Source organism: Artemia franciscana, chromosome 6 (assembly GCF_032884065.1).
Source record: "Artemia franciscana chromosome 6, ASM3288406v1, whole genome shotgun sequence".
Taxonomy (NCBI): Eukaryota; Metazoa; Arthropoda; class Branchiopoda; order Anostraca; family Artemiidae; genus Artemia; species Artemia franciscana.
The window spans coordinates 30,162,373-30,183,871 of NC_088868.1; the positions used below are offsets into that span (position 1 = coordinate 30,162,373).

The 21,499-nt window shown below is 36.5% G+C and overlaps 1 protein-coding gene across 1 annotated transcript in view; it reads right to left on the reverse strand.

The window, feature by feature from the left end:
- Positions 1-257: 257 nt before the first annotated feature.
- LOC136028299 (galactosylceramide sulfotransferase-like) overlaps positions 258-21,499 on the reverse strand; it is a 32,293-nt gene continuing 11,051 nt past the window's right edge. Inside the window, exons 2-3 of the mRNA XM_065706056.1 lie at positions 20,237-21,031; positions 258-690 (exon numbers count right to left, since the gene is read on the reverse strand). Coding sequence (XP_065562128.1) covers positions 558-690; positions 20,237-21,031 — 928 coding nt within the window. The 3' untranslated portion in view covers positions 258-557. The remainder of the gene's footprint in view (positions 691-20,236; positions 21,032-21,499) is intronic.

Here is a 21,499-nt window from a genome sequence, read left to right on the forward strand (position 1 = left end):
TGAAATTTTTAGGGCTATTTCAGCTTTGGTACAGAGCAAGACAACCTCGAATGTTGTGCTAAAGTATACGGGGACAAGGGGAAGGGGTATAAGGGACAATTGTTATCTGATCCTTACAAAAAAAACGAGTTTCTTCTTTTTTTTTCTTTTTTTATCCTTTTTCCTCTGTATGTCTATACACACACGGGCTTAGCTGCTAATTAAAAATAACCAAGTATGACAATTGGCCTTGAAACTGAGCTGCTATACAACCAAAATCCTAAAATATAGTGTTTATTTAAATTCTATAAATAAATCAAGGCACTCTACAGATGACCATTATTTCAAACGAGAATTAAGGGGTTTATCAAGCCTATATCTTGGAGAGACATTCGTGGAGGAGGTGGGAGGAGTATTTTTTCATTTCAAGAAGAAGGTAGAATAAAATGATTTAGCTTAGCCATCATCTATCCACAAGGTACACTTTCTTATAGTTTGCAAGATTTAGGCGCATGTACACTCAGACCCATGGCTATACTACTGCGAAGAACATTTCTAAAATCAGCCAATTGTGATAGTTAATTTGGGCTGTTTTCTGTTGATCCAAGTGATTGCAACACTGCCTTATCTGCTCGCTTCCACTGAGCTGCTTTGATTTCATCCAAAAAATCATATTCGTCCAATGCATAAAGTCGGCACCCCGCACTTTTCCTGTGGAAAGATTAAAAACTGTAAAAAAGTCATGGATGAAAGAAAATAAGACCTAAGGTTTGTTAATAGCTAAGGTTTATTACACTTAAATTGCACCAATGAAAATCAGAGATTGGAAATAAAATATTATTAATTATTGCTAATATTGATGAGCAATTTGGTTAATATTGCTAGCACCGCTCTTGGAGACACATTATTAGCATGAGAAATTGATATTCTAAAAAATTCTCCTTGTTAGATGGCGGAGTGTGACTTCTCTTCCTTTTTTGTCCCCTTTCTACCTTCCTATCAATCTTGAGTAGGTTAATGACTTTATTCATTAATTGTCCGCCTAATTTATTTAATTTTATGAACATATTTAATTAAATTGTTTTACTTTATCAGTTTTTGTTGTTTAATTGTAGTATATAAGACCATTTCGAAAGTCAGCCTCTAATTTCTGGAATATTATTCACCTTAATTTTAAAGGATTTTTTTTAAACTTAGTCTGTTTAGGATGTGGACTCTTCAAAACGATTAATTTATAAAACTTTTTCTACAAAACAAATTTTTCAAAGAAAATTAAAGAGCTCCATTAGACCAAAAATGAACAGAAATAAAGATAAATAGTCTTACAAGTATAAAACTGCCAGAAATAGACATCAATAAATAAATGAACCCCAAAAAGAACAGAAATTATAATAAATAACCGAGTCAAACTCAAAACGAGCAAGACAAACCCCATGCCTTTTCAATACCAGGACATGATTTACACTTTATTGAAAACAAAGATATTTCAAATATTTTCACTTTTGTAACTATGATAAATAAAAAATATTAAAACTCTAAGGAATGAATATCAATATATGTATATTAAACTGACGATCCCCGGTTGTTTTTATTTTTTTGTCAAGTGCAAATTATGTTCTGGACTTGAGAAGGCGTAGTGGTTGTCAACCTACTTGCGTTAATTTCTGCTAGTTTTGATTTTGATTTGATTACTTATTCTAATTTCTGTTCGTTTTGGGGTTCATTTATTTATTTATGGTAATTTGTGGTAGTTCTATGCCTGGAAGATTATTTCAATCTATTTCTGCTCATATTTGGTTTGATGGAGCTCTTTAATTTTCTTTGAAACACTTGTTTTATGGAAAAGGTTAATTTGTGTATGTTGTAAATAATTCCCCCCCCCCACAAGATTCATTGAAAGTTTCTCCTTCATACCCTTAGGCATGGTTTTAATATTATTTTGAGTAGTAGTATTGGTAATGCTAGTGGTAATACTAATAATAATACCGGTAGCAGTAGTAGCAGCAGTAGTATTAGCGTATTGCCTTTACAAGTAGTTACAACAGAAGTAGTAGTTGAAGTAGTAGTAAATGTAGCAGAGATGGTAGCATTGGCAATAGCATTCATATATTTTCTTTTAATCATACGATCTTTCTATTTTAGAATTCTCTAAAAGTTCCAACTTAATACCAAAATCAAATCTTGAGATGCGCTTTTTTGACACTGTACATGCAAATAGCGTCTTTTGATTTAGCTTAAATTTCTACTAAATGTTTTAAATGAGGTTGTGTGGTAGTAGTAGTAGTAGGGGTAGCAGTAGTAGTGTTGGTAGCTGTAGTAGTAGTGATAACATGCAAACATTGAGCTTTTTGGTCATCTTCCTTATTATTTCCTGAAAGTTCCAAATTAATACACCCAGTTGTTCCTGAGTTACACCCTTTTGACAATCTGCACACACAAAACGTATTTTTATTTAGTTCAGCACCCCACTCAACATTCTCTGAAAGGATCACCTGAATTTCCTTCGTCTTTTTGGAAAGTAAAGTTCGAACCTATATACCCTTTCTCAATAGCATATCCTAAATGTAAACAATGAACGAACTGCCCAGCCTACAACCCTTGCCCTGAGGAGTCTGGGGTTGTTGACATCCCTAAAGAAATAATTATTGGATCTTTCAACAATGCTGATCAAAATAGCTCTCTTAATGTTTTATAGAATGTATTTTGGGAATGATGGGCTCGTGAGGGAGGGTTTGGTTACCCTCCACTCACTTTTGAATCTTAAAAACGGTACTAAAACTTTCAGTTTCCAATCAAATGAGCTCTTTTGAAAGTTTCTATGGCAACTCCTTCTATGCAAAGTGCTTTGGTCAGAGAGGAAAAGGGCTAGTTGCCCTCCATTACTGTCGACTCTTAAAAGGGAGCTAGAGCTTTAAATTTCCAATCAATTGAGTCTCCTTTAAAGTTTCTACACCATAAAACCTTATTATAAAAACCCCAAGGTAAAAACTTAGAACCCTTGCCCACAGATTCCTGTGGTTTTTTCCACCCCAAAGACCTTCCTATGTGATCTTCGGACTGTTCTTGAACAAATAGACCTTTTACAATTTCTATCAGATGCATTAGGGAGAAATAGACCGTGAGGAGGGGTAAGGCTAGTTGTCCTCCGATCAATTTGGATCTTAGAAAGGAGAGTAGAGCTTTTGATTACAAACCCAATGAACCTCCTCCAAAGTTCGTACGGCCACCCTTTACATAAGAGCCTCATGTGTCCGGGTTATAAATTAAAACCCTTGTCCCGAGGGCTTTAGAGGGAGTGTTGTCATCTTCAAAGAATATGTACTGGAAATTTCAGCTACGATGAGCAAAATAACTATCGCAAAATTTTGATTGTATGTATTTTGGGAAATAATGGGCGTTGGGAGAGGGAGGCTGGTTGGCCTCCAATCACTGTTGACTATTTAAAATGACACTAGTACTTGGAATTTCTAATTGAATGAGCCTCTTTCGAAGTTTCAACGAAAACTCCTTCTATGCAAAGTGTCCTGGTCTAAAACAAACCAAAAAATTATACATTGTGCCTACATCGCTCTATACTTTGGCAGCGTATGAAAACACCAAGTCTTCAAAAAAAATGTCTTACCCATTTACAAATGGGGTATTCGTAATGCAATGTTAAAGTTTTGGCTAATGGCTATTAGAAGTTGAGGTTGGCAAGGTTTTAGAAGGAAAAAAGGAAGTAGAGATGGGCGGTGCTTAAAAGGTATCTAGTGTCAAAAGCGAATATTATACTTCTCGAAATATTAATACTTAGGAGATGTTACAAATGTGCTACAGTGCAACACCAACCTAAAAGTTCAAACCACACTTTAGAGTATTATATGCTCAAAATGTAGCCACGAGCAAAGTATACTTAAAGTGTAGCCAAAGATAGCTCTATTCTTGTTTTTGACACCAACAACCTTAATATATGGCTTCTTTCTGGTTTTACATACTTAAAAGTGCATTAAAAACCTGCATTATAGGTGCATAAGCGTACACTTAAAAAGGCATTAAAAGTACATACACTCTTTCCAAAGCAGAAGTTTATATATCGAATGCACACAAATAAAATCACAGGATGTTAGAATACTTTACGAAAGTATCTATGCTTCGAAACGATACCTGAAAGTATTGATACTTTGGCAAAGATGCTTAGTAGCATCTAGCTATATTTATATACTAGATTTTGCTAATAGAAAAGTATAAACTTCTATTTTAGCCTGAAATACAGAAAGATCCAGAGGTTAACTAAAAAAAATACTTCTATGTCTAAATGTACTAAAAACTAAAAAAAAAATTATTTATTTTCCACCATAAGAAATTCTTTAATTTTTGAAGACTAAAAATATGAAAGGGAGGGGAGCAATACACCTATTCTATAAATATTTGAGAACGACTCGGGTGACAAGACCACCCTTTGTTATCATTTCTAATATAAGGATTTACTGTTTTTGCCAGATATTGCAAAAAATTTTTTAGTGTGTTTGGAAAAAGAAATATTTTATATCAAGATTTTCCAATATTTTCATCTTAGTGCTTACTATTGCAGCGAAATACACAGTACACCATAAAACCTTTCACACCAGCTTAACTTGAGACTTTTTGCTACGACAAGAATTTTAAAGAGAAGATTTAGTCCGTAACGTAACGGGTTTTAAGAATACTTGAATCCTGCAAAGAATTTAAGTCACGAGAATTTGAGTTATATTACATTGGCTGTCTTTGGGGAACAATACAATGTAAAAACTAAATCAGTCGTCTCGCAAGAGCGCGAGTTTACTCTGCCTTGGTAGCTAGCGTTATGCTATAAACATTAGAGACTAGGCAAACAACTTAGACGCAAATGATGAGGGTGGAGGCTGTCAAGACGAAATACCTTCTAAAAATTGAAGGCATTAGATAGTTTGACATGGCACAGAACTTGGAAATCATCCAGTCCACTAAATTGACACTCTTGTCAGAGTAGTTCCAATCTTGCTCGGTAAGCTGTTATGGTCATCTACTTTTTCTGCCAACTCCAACCCCGTCAGAATCATCTCTGACTTTAACCCAACTGCAGAAAGCTAGAAATAACCCATAGGTAGACCAAACAAAAAATAGATGGCTCTCATCTAAGAATGAAACACTACCAGGATTATCAAAGTCAATGAAACTAATCTTCGGAAAGTACAGGACACCCTGAAGACAACCTAACGGGGTTGACGTTTGGTTCTCCCTAAACTGGCTAAACTGTTGAGCAGGAGCTTAAAGCAAAGCTACAGAAAAGTCAACATGCTAGAAACAAAATTGAAAACTTGATTGGTAATTAATATATTTTTTAAGTTAATCACTGTAATGTAATTAGAATGTCTTTCACACTAGATCAGGGCTAAAAATTCAAATTCATTTCCCCTCTCAAATATTTTAGACTAAGATTGTCATCATTCAAGAGCTTATTTACCTAAGTATATCTATTGGAGATTCAATATCTTCAACAAGAAAGTTATTAGTGGCTAGAACTGAAAAGAAAATCCGGGTTGCTTATGCTTCTGTAGTGCTGTCGCAAACAAATATGACAAAAAAGCTCCTCGCGAAAATGTATAATGCTGTTGTTCTTCCCCACGTTTTGTACTTAGCTCCGTTCACAGTTATTCTGAATGAAAGTGATAAGAAGCAGATTAGAAAGCTATTTTTTCGTTATGCGAAGTTTCTTCTGAGTGTTCCGATATGGTCCCGTAACACCGTACTGAAACAATATTACAGAGTTCTCGACCCGATCGTATAGCTGGATAATTTATCTGTAAAATTATCGTCAAAAGATGTTGCCACCCTTGGAGTAGTTTACTTTCTTGGGAAGTCCTGTTAGTTCGTGTTTTTTTTTTATATTTATTTGTTCCTATTTTTGAATGTGTCTTTCTTTTTCTTTTTCTTCTTTTTGATACTCCATCGCCATGCCTTTGTGTTATTGATGGGTTATAAAATACATTCCTTCATTCATTGATGCTTTTTATGTTAGCTTAATGTGAAAGGGGTTGTATAGTAAGAGAGGTTTTAATTAATGTAACGAATGTTAACCACTTAGATCAGGGCTTAGATCTTAGATGCTTAGATCTTTTGCACTGGATCAGGTTTATAAATTCTAATTAAATTCCCGTCTAAAATATTTTAGACTAAGATCGTGATCATTTTATGTTTTTTATGTTAGCTTAATGTGAAATGGTTTATGTTAGCTTAATGTTAATGTCTTTACGCTATTAAATAAAAAAACTAGTTTTTCTAACTGAAAGTAAGGAGCGACATTAAAACTTAAAAGGAACAGAAATTACTCCGTATATGAAATGGGTTGTCCCCCTCCTCAACGCCTCGCTCTTTACGCTAAAGCTTTTAATTGTTTTAAAAAGTAGACTTGTGGCAAAGAGTCAAACTTTAGCGTAAAGAGCGAGGGATTGCGGAGGGGACAACCCATTTCATATACGGAGTAATTTCTATTCGTTTTAAGTTTTAAGCTCCTTACTTTCAGTTAAAAAAGCTATTTTTTTTTATTTAATTTCTGAACGTTTTTGAATTAATGCATGTTTGATTTTGGCTCTCTGCACATAAATTATTGAAATGAAATTTGTATATTAATTTTTTTCGGCTAAATGGCTTTCTCTTGGTTTTGATCAGACGATTTTGAGAAATAAAGGGTGGGGAAGGAGGCCTAGCTGCCCTCCAATTTTTCGGTTACTTAAAAAGGTTACTAGAACTTTTAATTTTTAACGAACGTTTTTATTAGTAAAAATATGCATAACTTAAGAATTAACTTACGTAACAAACTTTTTATATTCTTATATTTTTATTATGTGTACGAGGGGGTTTGTACCCTCGTTAATACCTCACTCTTTACACTAAATCGTAAGTTTTGTCTCAATTCTTTAAGAATGACCCCTGAATCAAAAAGGCCGTAGAATAAATAGTTGAAATTACTAAAAATACTTTAGCATAAAGAGCGAGGTATTTATCTCCTCCTAAATACCTCGCTCTTTATGCTAAAGTATTTTTAGAACCCTCCATATGCGTAATAATCTCTGTTCGTTTTAAATTTCAATTCTATTCCTTACTTTCAATTGAAAAAAGTTTTCATGTTTATTTTTTCATTGTTTTTTATAGTAATGCTAGAAAATCCTGAACCCTTTTCATTGAATTTTTCTTCCCCCATGACATATTCCTCCAAGGAAAGATCCTCCCACATAGCCCCCTCCCATCAACCCCACCCTCCAAACCAAAAAAAAATCCCCCTGAAAACGTCTGTACACTTCCCAATAACCATTACTATATATAAACACTGGTCAAAGTTTGTAACTTGCAGCCCCTCCCCCAGGGATTGGGGGGGGGGGGGTAAGTCATTCCCAAAGACATAGTTATTACGGTTTTCGACTATGCGGAACAAAATGGATATCTCAAAATTTTCATCCGTTGACTTTTGGAAAAAAAATGAGCGTGAGAGGGGGCCTAGATGCCCTGCAATTTCTTTGATCACTTAAAAAGGGAACTAGAACTTTTCATTTCCGTAAGAATGAGCCCCCTTGCGACACTCTAGGACCACTTGGTCGATACGATGGGGAAAAGAAGAAGAAGAAAAACAAACAAACAAATAAACACGCACCCGTGATTTGTCTTCTGGCAAAAAATACGAAATTCCACAATTTTCAAACAGTTCGTGGTAACGAACTGTAGTAAGGAGCGACCCGGCTCAATAGTAACCAAAACTCTAAAAAATGGAATTTTGATACCAATAGCTACATCAAAAGAATCGCATTTTAATGCTGGTTTTAAATATTTAAGTTTCATCAAGTTTAGTCTTACCCATCAAAAGTTACGAGCCTGAGAAAATTTGCGTTATTTTAGAAAATAGGGGGAAACGCCCCCTTAAAAGTCATAGAATCTTAACGAAAATCACACCATCAGATTCAGCGTATCAGAGAACCCTACTGTAGAAGTTTCGAGCTCCTATCTACAAAAATGTGGAATTTTGCATTTTTTGCCAGAAGGCAGATCACGGATGCGTGTTTATTTGTTTTTTTGTTTTTTTTTGTTTTTTTTTTTCCCCAGGGGTGATCGTATCGACCCAGTTGTCCTAGAATGTTGCAAGAGGGCTCATTCTAACGGAAATGAAAAGTTCTAGTGCCCTTTTTAAGTGACCAAAAAAATTGGAGGGCACCTAGGCTCCCTCCCACGCTAATTATTTTCCCAAAGTCAACGGATCAAAATTCTGAGATAGCCATTTTATTCAGCGTAGTCGAAAAACCTTATAACTATGTCTTTGGGGACGACTTACTCCCCCACAGTCCCCGTGGGAGGGGCAACAAGTTACAAACTTTGACCTGTGCTTACATATAGTAATGGTTATTGGGAAGTATACAGGCGTTTTCAGGAGGATTTTTTTGGTTTAGGGGAGGGGTTGAGAAGAGGGGGATATGCTGGGGGAACTTTCCTTCGAGAATTTGTAATGGGAGAAGAAAATTTCCATGAAGGGAGAGCAGGATTTACTAGCATTATTTAAAAAAAAACAATTAAAAAATAAAAGTGAAAAAGCTTTTTCAGCTGGAAGTAAGGAACAGCAATAAAACTTAAAACAAACAGAAATTATTACCCATATGAGGGGCTCACCTCCTTCTAATACCTCGCTCTTTACGCTAAAGTATTTTCGGTAATTTCAACTACTTATTCTACGGCTTTTGTGATTCAGGTGGTCATTCTTAATCAATTGGGATAAAATTTAAGCTTTAGTGTAAAGAGCGAGGTACTGACGATGGGGCGAATCCCCTCATATATGTAATGAAAACATGAGAATACAAAAGTTCTTTACGTAAGCTAATTTATAAGTTACGTAAATCTTTTACCAATAAAAAGATTCGTAAAAAATTAAAAGTTCTAGTTGCCTTTTTAATTAACCAAAAAATCGGGGGGCAACTAGGCTTCGTCCCCCGCTCTTTTTTTCTCAAAATCATTCGATCAAAGTTATGAGAAAGCCATTGAGCCAAAAAAAAAAATATGCAAATTTCGTTTTGATTATTCCTCTGCGGAGAGCCAAAATCAAAACATGCATTGATTCAAAAACGTTCAGAAATTAAATAAAAAAAACAAGTTTTTTCAACTGAAAGTAAGGAGTGACATCAAAACTAAAAACGCATAGAAATTACTTCGTATATGAAAGAGGCTGCTTCCTCATAAGCGCCCCGCTCTTTACGCTAAAGTTTTTTACTGTTTTAGAAAGAAGAATTGAGAGAAAGAGTCAAACTTTAGCGTAAAGAGCGGGGCGTTGATGAGGAAGCAGCCTCTTTCATATGCGAAGTAATTTCTGTGCGTTTTAAGTTTTGATGTCACTCCTTACTTTCAGTTGAAAAAACTTGTTTTTTTTATTTAATTTAGATAGGAGCTTGAAATTTTTGCTATAGGGTTCTTTGATACGCCAAACGCGATGGTGTGATTTTCGTTAAGATTCTATGACTTTTAAGGGATTTCTCCCCCTATTTTCCAAAATAAGGCAAATTTTCTCAGGCTCGTAAGTATTGATGACAAAGACTAAATTAATTGAAACTTATAAATTTAGAATCAGCGTGAAAATTCGATTCTTTTGATGTATCTTTTAGCATCCAAATTTCCTTTTTTAGAGTTTCGTTTACTATTGAGCCGGGTCGCTCCTTACTACAGTTCGTTACCACGAACTGTTTGAAAGTTTCTACTGTTTTAAAAAGTAGAATAGAGAGAAAGAGTCAAATTTTAGCGTAAAGAGCAGGGCGTTGAAAAGCGAACAGCCCCTTTCATATACGGGGTAATTTCTGCTCGTTTTAAGTTTTAATGTTGCTCCTTACTTTCAGTTAAAAAAGCTTTTTTTTAAATTTAATTTATCATAAAGATTAAACTGTACCGTCAATTTCCCCCTTGTTTATTTAGCCTTTCGAATGATTTAAAATATAAGCCACATTTTAATGCTGCACGATTTCTAAAATGTTTAGAGTTACTGAACTGTCACTACAAGTTGTATTTTATAATAGCTATTCTGTAATTAGCTGTATTTTAGCAACATATTTTTTGAAGATATTTTTTATCATTCTATATTTTGATAAAACTTACTAACAAATAGTGAAATGATGACCTGCCCCCCTCTCCTGATAGGGGAGAGAAAAGAAAGAAAGAGAGATGGAAGGGAAGAGAGAGAGAGAGAGAGAGAGAGAGAGAGAGAGAGAGAGAGAGAGAGAGAGAGAGAGAGAGAGAGAGAGAGAGAGAGAGAGAGAGAGAGAGAGAGAGAGAGAGAGAGAGAGAGAGAAAGAGAGAGGGAGAGAGAGAGAGAGAGAGAGAGAGAGAGAAGGGGTAGGGAGTAGAGTGGGGGAAGTGTAGAGAGAATCGTTACAAATAGTTTAAATTACTCTAGCGGGAAGAGCGAGATATTAAGGAAGAGGCAACCCCTTTTTTACACGGAGTAGCTTGTTCTTTTTAAGTTTCAAGGCTGCTCCATATGTTCCTTTCATATCCCTTCTGCTATTTAAAAAATATTAGAGCATACCACCGTAATTAATAGAAAAGTTTTTGTAGCAGTAGTTGAATCAGTAATTATACTTTTATTAGCTCCCAAATAGTACCCAAACTAGGTTATCAATCCAGTAGGATATCCAGGTCTTTCGAATAAAAAGTTTCAGTGTGTATCACCTGTTATAACAAATAAATGGGAAACTGTGTATTTCATAGCCTGTATAAGGCTATATCCAGGGATGTAGGAGAGCTACTACGTTTCAGTCCCCATCTCCCCCCCAAAAAATGCCTGACTCGTAAAAACCGAACAGAAATGTAGGCCTACATACAATTTTTTGTGTGTTTTTAAAATTCTTTTTATTATTGGCAACTATATTTCTTATTAGCTATTTTTTTGTTGTTACTAAAAAACTCCTGTCTCTTCCTTTTCCCTTTTTTTTTTTTTTTTTAAGAGCTGCGAGGCTTCCAATTATAAGGAAGAGGTGATATTTTAGGGTCATTATATAGTTCTTATGATAAATTTTTAGATGAATCCTGTTTGAATACAAGGTTCAGTCAGAATACCGTGGGAGCAAGCAAGTGGCACAGTGGACTGTGGCAGCAACCATATATGGACTAGAAAGTCTTCTGACGAAATGAAGGTTAAAATTACACCTTAAAGTAGTGGCGTAATGTCGACAAAATTGTGGGAAGGGAGGGGAGAGCAAAATTGAAGCGAATGCTCAAAAGTTAAGTGAACATGAAAAATGAGTCATATAGCGCCATAAAGGTGAAAGTATATTAAAAGAAACTGACCTGCGTCTGTGGATACTTGAATTATGTAGTGCTATCTTAGTTTGGATAATATTTTTGAAAATTCTAAAATTTAGCTGGGATGGAAAACTGGGGTTTGGGGGGGGGTTAGCCTCCCCTTTTGCACCACAACAAATTACATCAATGCCTCTAAGGCACTCGAAATTTACTGAAGAGTTTAAGTAAGAACACTGATGCATTAGTTAATTTATAACATTAGATGAATGTTATTTTTATAATTAGACTTAACATATATTTCCTTATGACTAAAAGTCAGATTTTCGAAATAGATGATTAGAATATTATATATTTCATTTTAAAGTTTTTCCAATATTGGAAAAATGTATGTGTCACTTTAGATTACAGGAAAGGTAAAACCGAGGAGTTAGGTAACGATAGGTTAGCATAAATGGCAGAGTTCTGCCAACAACAATCTTGTAAAAGACAATTGGGCTTGAGAGAGACAGTGGAATTCTCATCGGGATAAATAGTAAAACACTTACTTTAAAATAGTTCGATGAAAATTTAGGCATTGAGATCCAAGACGAGGGCCCTAGGATTGAAGAAAACAAGGAAGACACAGAGAAGTTAATAGTGAGGATATTTTAGTGCATTTGCTTTCGTGTTAAGCTCTATGGCATCATCATCAGCTTTGCGGGAGATTTAGAGGGAGCTCCTAACAGTTTTTTTTAGCAAATTTTCACAATAGAATTTTTTTTCAAGAGATTGCTATTTTTACAACAAGTCCTCACCTTTGCAATCAACAAGGAGATGTAATATCTGTCGCCCCCATAAAATACGTACTGGAAACCGACCCCTAAAATGGTAGGAGATAGAATAGAAAATTTTGTACTTTTAGTCTGGTCTACAAAAGTGGAAAAAATGAATATTCACTGAAGAACCACCCAATTGTTAGTCCTTAAACAGTCTCTGATTGGAGATACTTTGGTCAAATACGGCAATCGATAATTAGAGTTCAATCAAATCTTGTCTAACCAAAAACAATGGCAAGCAAAAATTTGGTTAAGCTGATTTCTTAGCACACTAAAAATAATTTAATCAAATTGATTTAGCCAAGAAAGAGCCAAAAAAATTTTTAATCTTACTAGTACTTAAAATATTAAAGTAATGAGCAGAAGTGTAAATTAAGTTGCCAAAGAGTCCAACACGGAATTCGAAGTTGCTTTTCACATAAAGCAACTTAAAATAAAACAAATTCGCTTAAAATAAAGTGAATAAGTAAAATAAAATTTTACAACGATGGGTGAAACTGTTTGCTTTGGCTGAAAAAATGTATACACCGCTAAAAGCCCAAATATTTTGGTTTCATATCCGAAAGCTTTTATCAACAGAAAAGAAACTAGAATAAGCAGTGAAACTGTATAAACAAAAAATAACTGAACAACTTGAACAAAACCCTTTGAAAGAAAAGAAGAATTTTTTGGCTTAAAAAGGGAAAACAAAAAGTAAACGTTTAATGCAACTGTGTCTTGATGTTCAGAACAAACTTTTTTTTGTTATGGTTGATTATTACTGGTATTTTGCTAACGATTTATTTGTTCTTGTTAATCAAATTGTATTATGATTACGATTAATTTAGGGGCAATTGGTGAGTTTTTAATTAATGGATTTTCAACTAAGTAATTTAAGCACTCATATCATTAAAATAACTAAGATATAGAGCTTTAAGTAATCAATTTCTTCAATAATTTAAATAACAATTCTAGGAATTATTATCAATAGAATTGCACTTATAGTTTTAAAAGGTCAACTATCTAATAATGCATCGCACAAGTCAATGCATAATCTTAATCCCAGAGCCAGGGATAGGGAAGGGTGATGGAGACAATTCTAAGTCCGGTGCCAGAAATGGTGGAGGACGACAGACAACCGTAAGCAGAGGGCGGAGGTATCAGTAACGTACGGAGTAGTACACGTTTTGGACGAAAGTTGGACGCTCCCTCCTGCATCTTGGCCACATGCGTCTGTTCACCAGCGTCATCCCTGGGGCCATTTCTACCTTTATAACCTTGTGAGGCGGCCTGATACAGCCCAGTTAAGCCATCCCCCCAATTTTTCTGTGCTACTCGACGATTTGTTGGCCATTGTCAGGTGAGTGAGGAACACTACTGAGGGATAGAATGATGGAGACGGAGGTAAGTCAAGAAGGGCCCTAAGCCGCAGTGAAGTTCCGGAAGAGGATTAAGGGAAAGGGTACAGGGGAAAAAACTCGGTTTTCCCGTGTCTAAGGCCGATGTTTAGGGAGGGGCTCAGTCCTGCGGGACGTGCCTTGAGTTCACGACTCAGGCGGCTGCCCCGTGAGACATGAATAATCTTACATGCCCCTGAGGAGATGGTAAGCCAGAGGGGATGGCTGAGGGTGTATGTGTGTTTGGGGGGGCTCCTCTGAGGGCACGCCCTAATCCAAGTCTGGAAATGCTTTGTTGCATGAGAGGGCCTTGAATTGATGGTCAGAAACCAAAGTCAAGAAGAAAATTATTTTTTTATGTGATGGAGGATAAGGAATTTAAAGTTAAAATCACGAAAGAAAAATCACCATCCGTGGAGGTGAAAAGCGTGAAGGAGGGGGAGTTTCTGAAAAGTGGCTGTGGAATTCTCGTCGATAATCATAGGCTCCCAGAATCTGGAGCCAGAAATGGGGAAGGACTAAAAAAAATTCGAGGCTGAGACAAGCGCGGACAACACAAGTTGCCGCTCTTATCCAAAACCGAGCAAGTCTGAATTGGGGACAAACCCAATTATAAATCAAAACAAAAAGCGATGGGAAAAGCTCAGGCGTAGAAAGAAACCTAACCGGAGGGAGTAGAGGGAAGGTAGTGGGCTCGCGGCGGGTAGTCTGCAGAAAAAATCTCCCCATACGGATACCTCAAAGGGGACGGCCTAGAGTGGAACCCGGACACACATCCCTGGCTGGTGACCTAACTCGGGTGAAGGGTAAGAAGAGAGATAGGGCGAATCTGTTTCAAAATACAACCCCGTAGGGTACTCCGGTAAAAGAGCGTCCCAAGGTAGAGAGAAGAAGGAAAGAGGCTGCTGGGGCACTGAAAGAAAAGAGGGGCACTGCTGAAGTAGCCAAATCGATACACGTAAGGGTAAACAAGAGTGACTGGTAATCCCTTCAAAGAAAATGACGTCATCCTATTGATGGAGGTCGTTGAGGCAAAAATCATGGAAGTCAATCTAGAATTTGGCCCTGATGTCGCCTCCACAAGATCGGAGGAGGGCATTATAAAAGTGAGGTGCAAGGATGACAGGACTGCATCATGGATTAAAGAGATTGTGAAAAGAATGGAGCAGGGTTTTGTTACCCTCTCCCCAGGAGACACATCTCCAAGAAGAAATTTCTCTATTGAGAATCCGAATGTTGGGTCACCAAGGAAGCGGATGGTGCAGTTGGTGGACTGAAATTGTTTCCTCACTAAAGAAAAAGTTGAAGTGACCAAGAGCTATGTCAAGGAGGGAAAGACATGCCTCCAAGTGACAATTAAGGCTGATTCGGTGCCTGAAGTGGAGAATCGTAACTTCCGACTCCCCATTCGAATGATGGGACTCACGCTTCTCAAGCCCTTCTACATGATTCCTGTGGAATTCACTCCAGCAAAGGAAAGACCAGGACCTTCAAGTTCCAGCTAAATTGAAATGATGCCAGCAAATGGGCCGCGGGAGCTAGAGTTTTCGCAGATCAATCTGCACCAATGCCAAGCCGCCTCTTGTAATCTTGGGAGGGAACTTGCAAAATGTAGACATTCATGGCGATGGTACAGGAGCCGTAGGTCGTCGGAAGAAAGATCACGGGGAAGGTTAGAGGAACTGAACTCCATGTACACACTGAGGTGAGCTCCGCTCCTAGAGCGTGTGTTTATCATTCATAAGAATTTTGATACTTGGAAGTTGTATAGACAATATTTTAGGGACCTAGTAGCTATTATATTGACAAACTTGATTGGCCCTGAACGTGAGGTTTTAGTTCAGTTTACGTGCCACATGATGAGAAGCCGCCATCAAAGAAAGTAATAGAACTGGTGGAATACTGTAAAGTTAAGAAGATTCCCATAATTCTGTCATATGATGCAAATGCACATCATACATTAGTGGGAAGCACTGACACAAATGGAAGGGGACTGGAACTCCTGGACTGCATGGCGGTGGGAGGCCTTGGTTGGTGAAATGTTGGCTTGAACCTTGCTCTAAAAATAAGAGGAAGAAGAGAGATTTTGGATATTGCAATAATCTCTTCACAATATGAGGGACTGGTAAAGAAATAGCATGTGAGCGATCTTCCGTCATTCTCTGACTATCGAATAATGAGATTCAAAATGGATATATCACAACGACAACTTCTTAGGGATATAAGGAAAAAATGGCAAAGCTATAGCCAATTTTTAGCCAAAAAACTTGCTTATCTGCCTCTCAAATCTGGAGTAACTCGAGAGGATCAAGATCAGGAGGCAGGCAGACTCACAGAAAGCATGAACAGTGCGTTTAATCAAGTAAACCCTCCAATACTTGTTGAAGAGGGGGATCAAGCCAATATCTGTCGGACCTCAAAATTAAACCAAAGAAAAAAACTGACCTGAAAGCTGTTAAGAACTACTATCAAAACAAACAATCCCGAAAAACGGGATACTTACTTGGAAGGTTTAAAACTCCTGAAAAAGGAGATAAGGAGAGCAAAGAGAGCATCATGGAGGTCTTTTTTGATAATTAGAGTCAGATGAAGCTAGGAATAGGCTAATAAAAATTCTAAAGAAAGATCACTGGGTATGCTTGGGAAATTTGGTAAGAATAAATGGTACTCTCACAGCGGACCTGGAAGAAGCCGCGTGATCGAAATATACATGTAAAAGACCCGAAGAAAATAGTCCCATGCCAGTTTATTTTATAAAACCAAATATGGTGAAGGAGCTGACGTCCCGAATTGTAATAAAGAAAGGGTGAAAAAAGCTTTGGATGATGTTCAACCTTATAAAGCCCCTGGAGCCGATAGGAAATACCCAATAATGCTCAAGAAAGGATGGGAAAAAATAAAAACCTATTATATTGGTATTTCAAAGAGAAAGCTCACTTTGGGCTGTGTCCTCCGTACATAGCTCAAGACCAGAGGTGTTTTCATACCTAAGCCAGGGAGAAAGGACTACTCCAACCCCCGATCCCGTAGAATGATTACGTTAATCTCCTTTCGACTGAAAGTGATGGAACGATTGATACATTGGTTTATGATAAGTAATGCGGAAACCAAGAACACGATATCTGAAAAGGAAATAGGATTTAAGATAGGGGGCTCAACCGACCCTGGAGTTCACCAATTAGTGTGGTGGGTAGAAAAAGCCCTAAAAAGTAAAGATTTTGCATTAGGCATATTCCTTGACATAGAGGCAGCATGTGATAAAGCTACTTTTAAATCCATAGAAATGGCCATGGAGGAAGCCAAACTAGATGAATCTATTCAGAAATGGAATTCTCATATGCTCAGGAATCGACAGATAGTCCTTGAGCTGAAGGGAATAAGAAAATCTTAGACCGTTCAAAAATGATCCCCACATGGAGGGGGGAATCTGTCCATATATGTGGAATCTAGTCATGAACAGCCTGCTGAATTTATTAAATCAGTAGTCCCGATATAGTCAGGCATATACGGATGACCTACTATCATTACTGAGAGGAAAATTTCAAAGGACAGTGTTTGAATTGGGAAACATGCTGGTAAGGATCTAAATATGGATACAGAATCGTAAGTCTGCTTAAGACTGGAAAAGAGTGGACACAAAAAAGAGGAAATGGCAAGATCCCTTTGCTCTAAACATATATGATCACCCATTATCCCTGAAGAGGTAGTAATTGATCACTGACTGAGCTGGAATGCCCATTGTCTTGAAAAGGTAAGAAAAGCCAGATCTTCCCTAATTCAATGTCAAATAATGGGAAAGAACTCGGGCTTCACTCCCGATAAGACCATGCAATTATATAAGACGGTAATTGGATTAATTTTGTCATATGGAGTAGTAGTTTGGGTGAATTCAGCTCGAATTGCGAGCCAATTAACCCTCTTAGAAAGGTTGCAAAATCTAGCATGTCTAATGAATACATCAGCATATCAAGGAACCGCTACGGCATCCATGGAGCTTACCTTGGGATTTCTACCTGTTAAAAGTTTTCTTAAGGAAAAAGCAGCGAACTTGCTGTTAGACTGAGGAGAAACGGTCAATACACCCAAAGTCAGCAGATACGAAATGGGAAAAGTAAAAACCATACATGGTTTTCCATATATGGTAAATACCATATATGACTAGGTTGACAATAATGTTTCCTAAAATGTTGCGTAGCAAGCACGTGTGCATAATAGAAGAATAGTAGCACCTACTTCACACCCTAAACAAAACAATTGTTATGCCTTGAGATCGTTACTTGGTTCCCGGGAATTGTCTGCCACCACTCTGACAACATGCATAGTGTGATGATATGACATGGTTGCTAGGGCAGGATAGATCAATAATAAATAACGCATGCTGGTTGCTAAGGCAAATTGGCTGGATCTGGGCACTAGGGCGCAGCAGCCGGATTTCTTAATAGTACACTACTTTAATTATTAGGAACATTTTTTATCTAAACTTTTATTATTACTCCTTAGGACAGCAAGGGGTAATAGTGCCCCTCCCATTGGAATAAACTTTTTCTACGTAGCATAAAAATGCTACATTTACCTATCTATTCGCACAGAGAGGGGAAAGGTGGAGATGGTTGGCGTAGAGGGTTTTGGAGGGGGTTAGAAAGTGCTACCAGGAAATTGGTTTTCATTGATATTAAATGGTAATATTTCTCTTTTGCTATTTATATACAATGCTTCCCTGTATTGAAACATATGTATAATATGTAAAATACTTGAACATCAGTAAGTCCTATTTTAGAGGCTTTGGTGGGTTCAGCCAAGCAGAAGATCAAAAGTCTCGTAGTATTTCCTGTTACAACACCCCTTTTGCCCTTCCTATATTTTGAAGTAAAAACTATCATTAAGGACTCAGCAAAACTACTTTATATCGAAAATTTTGACTGAATATACCAATTTTGTCCAAATTTTAACAACTATTTAACATTTTAAGTTCTTAAGCAAGAAACCATAAAAAGCGGGACACTAACAATCAATCTACAATTATCAACATATATAATTTATCAGCTAAAAGTCGGAGCAGGGTTTCCGAGACTGGTAAACAACATCATATCTTGGGTAGGGATCGGCATGATTTGAAAAACAGTGAGAAATTAAACAAGTAAGCTAAATTTTTCAACCAAAAGCAAGCAACAATATTAATACTTTAAACAAAAAAATTATTACGCATATAAGGGGGAAGGCTATCTTGACCCCTACCTCTTTACCCTCAGGTTTGACTTCTGAATTACTTGAGAACGACTGCTGAAATACAATAGCCATTGAAATGGAATATTAAGCTTTGTTAAAACCCTAAAAACTTTAGCCTAATGAACAAGGGTTTAAGGGCAGAGGCGCCATTTGGGCCAAATCTTGGGGTGGGCATGGGGCATTTGACAGAACTTGACACTTTTATTATGTTTTCAAAGTTTACAATGATTAATTGCAAATAGCGTAATTACCCCAAGGGTTGTCAGGTAATTACGCTCTTTCGCTAATAGGCGTGCAGTTAGTTTAAATCATTTGAACAGAATGGATTATGTTGGATATAATGGATAATTATGGCCGGAAAAGGGCCCTTTGTGGTGGAAGCTTGGGCCCCCTGGAAAATCTGGGGTGGGCCAATTGCCCACCCCTGACCCCCCCCCCCCCCCAAATGGCACCTCTGTTTGAGGGTGGGGTAAAACCAATCCCCAATCATGTAGAAAGTAATTTCTGTTCTTGATAAATTTTAACATTTTACCTTATTTTCAGTTGACAGACCTTGTTTTTGTTTAATCAGCATAAAACAGTTACTAAAATTCCCCCATTGTGTTCCTTTTAATAGGAAAACTTTTATTTTGTTTGCCAGTGTAATAATTTAATAGCATTTTTCAAGTCTTTAAATGTAAGAGTATGTTTATATCTTAGGCTGTAAGTCCTTTTTATTTTATACGACTTATTCATAGCAATACTTTAAAAATTTATCTTTGTTTTCAATTGCAGCATGTTTGGATAACTTTACCTAAAGAGAAAAATTGTTGTTTACCTCACCCCCCCCCTGAAGTTAATGACGATTACAAAAACTAAGATAGTTCACTTATAATCAGAATGAAAAAAAATTGCAAAATAAATAACAACTTAAAAAGAAAGCGGATTCAAAAGTAAATAAATTGACAAGACTTTATAGGGCCGAATTATTCACTGAATTAAGTTCAGCTGTCTTCGAAAAATTTCCGTTGTTTCCAAGTTTTGTTTGTCTGGTTCAGTTTAGTCTCTGATAATAAAAACTAACGTACTCTAGCATTAACTAGTAAAATGAAAAAGCTCAAAATCATACTTTCTTATTTCTTGTAATTTTGCTTTCCTTAAGCTCTAAAATGAGGGACGAGCTTGAACCAGAGAACATTATTTTTCCCAGAAACTAGTTTGGATTCTCTTTAAAGACAATTGTTTGTATATGCTAATTAGATATATTTTTCAATTATTATATTTGCTACCCTACTTTAAGTAAACCAGTCATGTCTTAACTATCCTCTAATATTAAAAAATGTCGAAAAAGAGCCATTTTCAGATAATTTCACGCTTGATAAAAATATCAACACTTTTAATCAAATCCTGGTTTAAATGACTTGAGATAAATTTAGTTCAAGCTTAGACTAAATTTTTCCCTTCTGCAGGGTAATTTTGCGATGTCAGTTGCGTAATTTTTTTATCTACTCTATTAGAAAGCGCCTAAGACTCGTTTCAATTCAGTCGCCTACTTTCGTTGGACAAAATAATAGGTCATTTATGTAACTGTATATTTACCTCATTGCTTTAATTAGACTGTCTCCAGTTAAGTCCTTTTTCCCTGACAGACATTCTTCCATTATTTGATTCCTTATTGTTGATAATTTCTGTTTCTCCTCTTCCATCTTTTCATATCCAAATTCCTCTACTTTCTTATCAAACACTTCCCGGAACGTCAGATAAAGAAAATTATCTGCTTTCAACCACTTTCGTAATTTTTCTGTTTGAGCAGGGGACAATTTCTTTTTCTTGCTTTCTGCCCTGGCGTTTAATTTCAAGATAACTAAGTCCTTATAGTCCCAACACAACAAATGTTTCAATAAAACAATCGATTCGTCCATTTTATCGGTAACCATTACTAAATGAAAATTATTTTTAACTTCTTCAACAAATTTTTTCACTTTCTCTTCATTATCAAAATATTTTACAGGAAACCCAAGATCAAAAAGCATCTGGTTCTTCCCAATCTTACCCATAAACCTATTATTCTTTTTTTCAAATCCACCATCCTCTAACTTATCTAAAAATGAAAAGAACGTCAGATTTTTGAAAAAATTTTGAAAATTGTAGTAGCCGTAAAGGGATTCAAATAATTCAGCTGGTTCTCGAACTATGGTCACAAAAGCAGGATCTCCAGATAAAGCCTGCTTAATTGAATTATGATCCCACCTTGTATGCAAAGCCATTATGTCGTAGCCTAGATGATGCCACGGTGTCTCCTCAACCAATTTTATGGAAAATAAATCTGGACTGCCAAGATAATTCCACCTTTTCAATGGTAGAATGACGTTTAGGTCGTTTATATGTGCATACCTGGAATAAATATTCATAAAACAAAAGAGTTTGTGAAATACTACAACCACTACTAACAACTCACAGCAGTACCAAGTCGCCTGTGGCCACCACAGCTACACAGGCTGCTCCTCCATAACTGAGCCACATCAGAGTCACACCTGTTGATAAAAAAAAGCCAATGTTCATGAATGATGTTGTATTTTTCTGGATATTACCATCACAGTTGTATTTAACAAGCGAAAATTTAAAATTGCAAACAATCAGTTTAAAGAATTTGCACCAACACTATTTTGTGTCCAACTGTTCACTACTGAACTGGCTTCTTGGCTTCACTACTTCACTGGCTTCACTACTGAACTGGCTGTGTGGCTTCTCAACTGTTATCAGATTCCTCTTGCAGATAGAAGAACCGATGTTCTAAGTTTCCATCGTTTCTAGGTTTATAAAGTATGCCTTAAACCTTGACTGATTGGTTAGTCAAGAAAT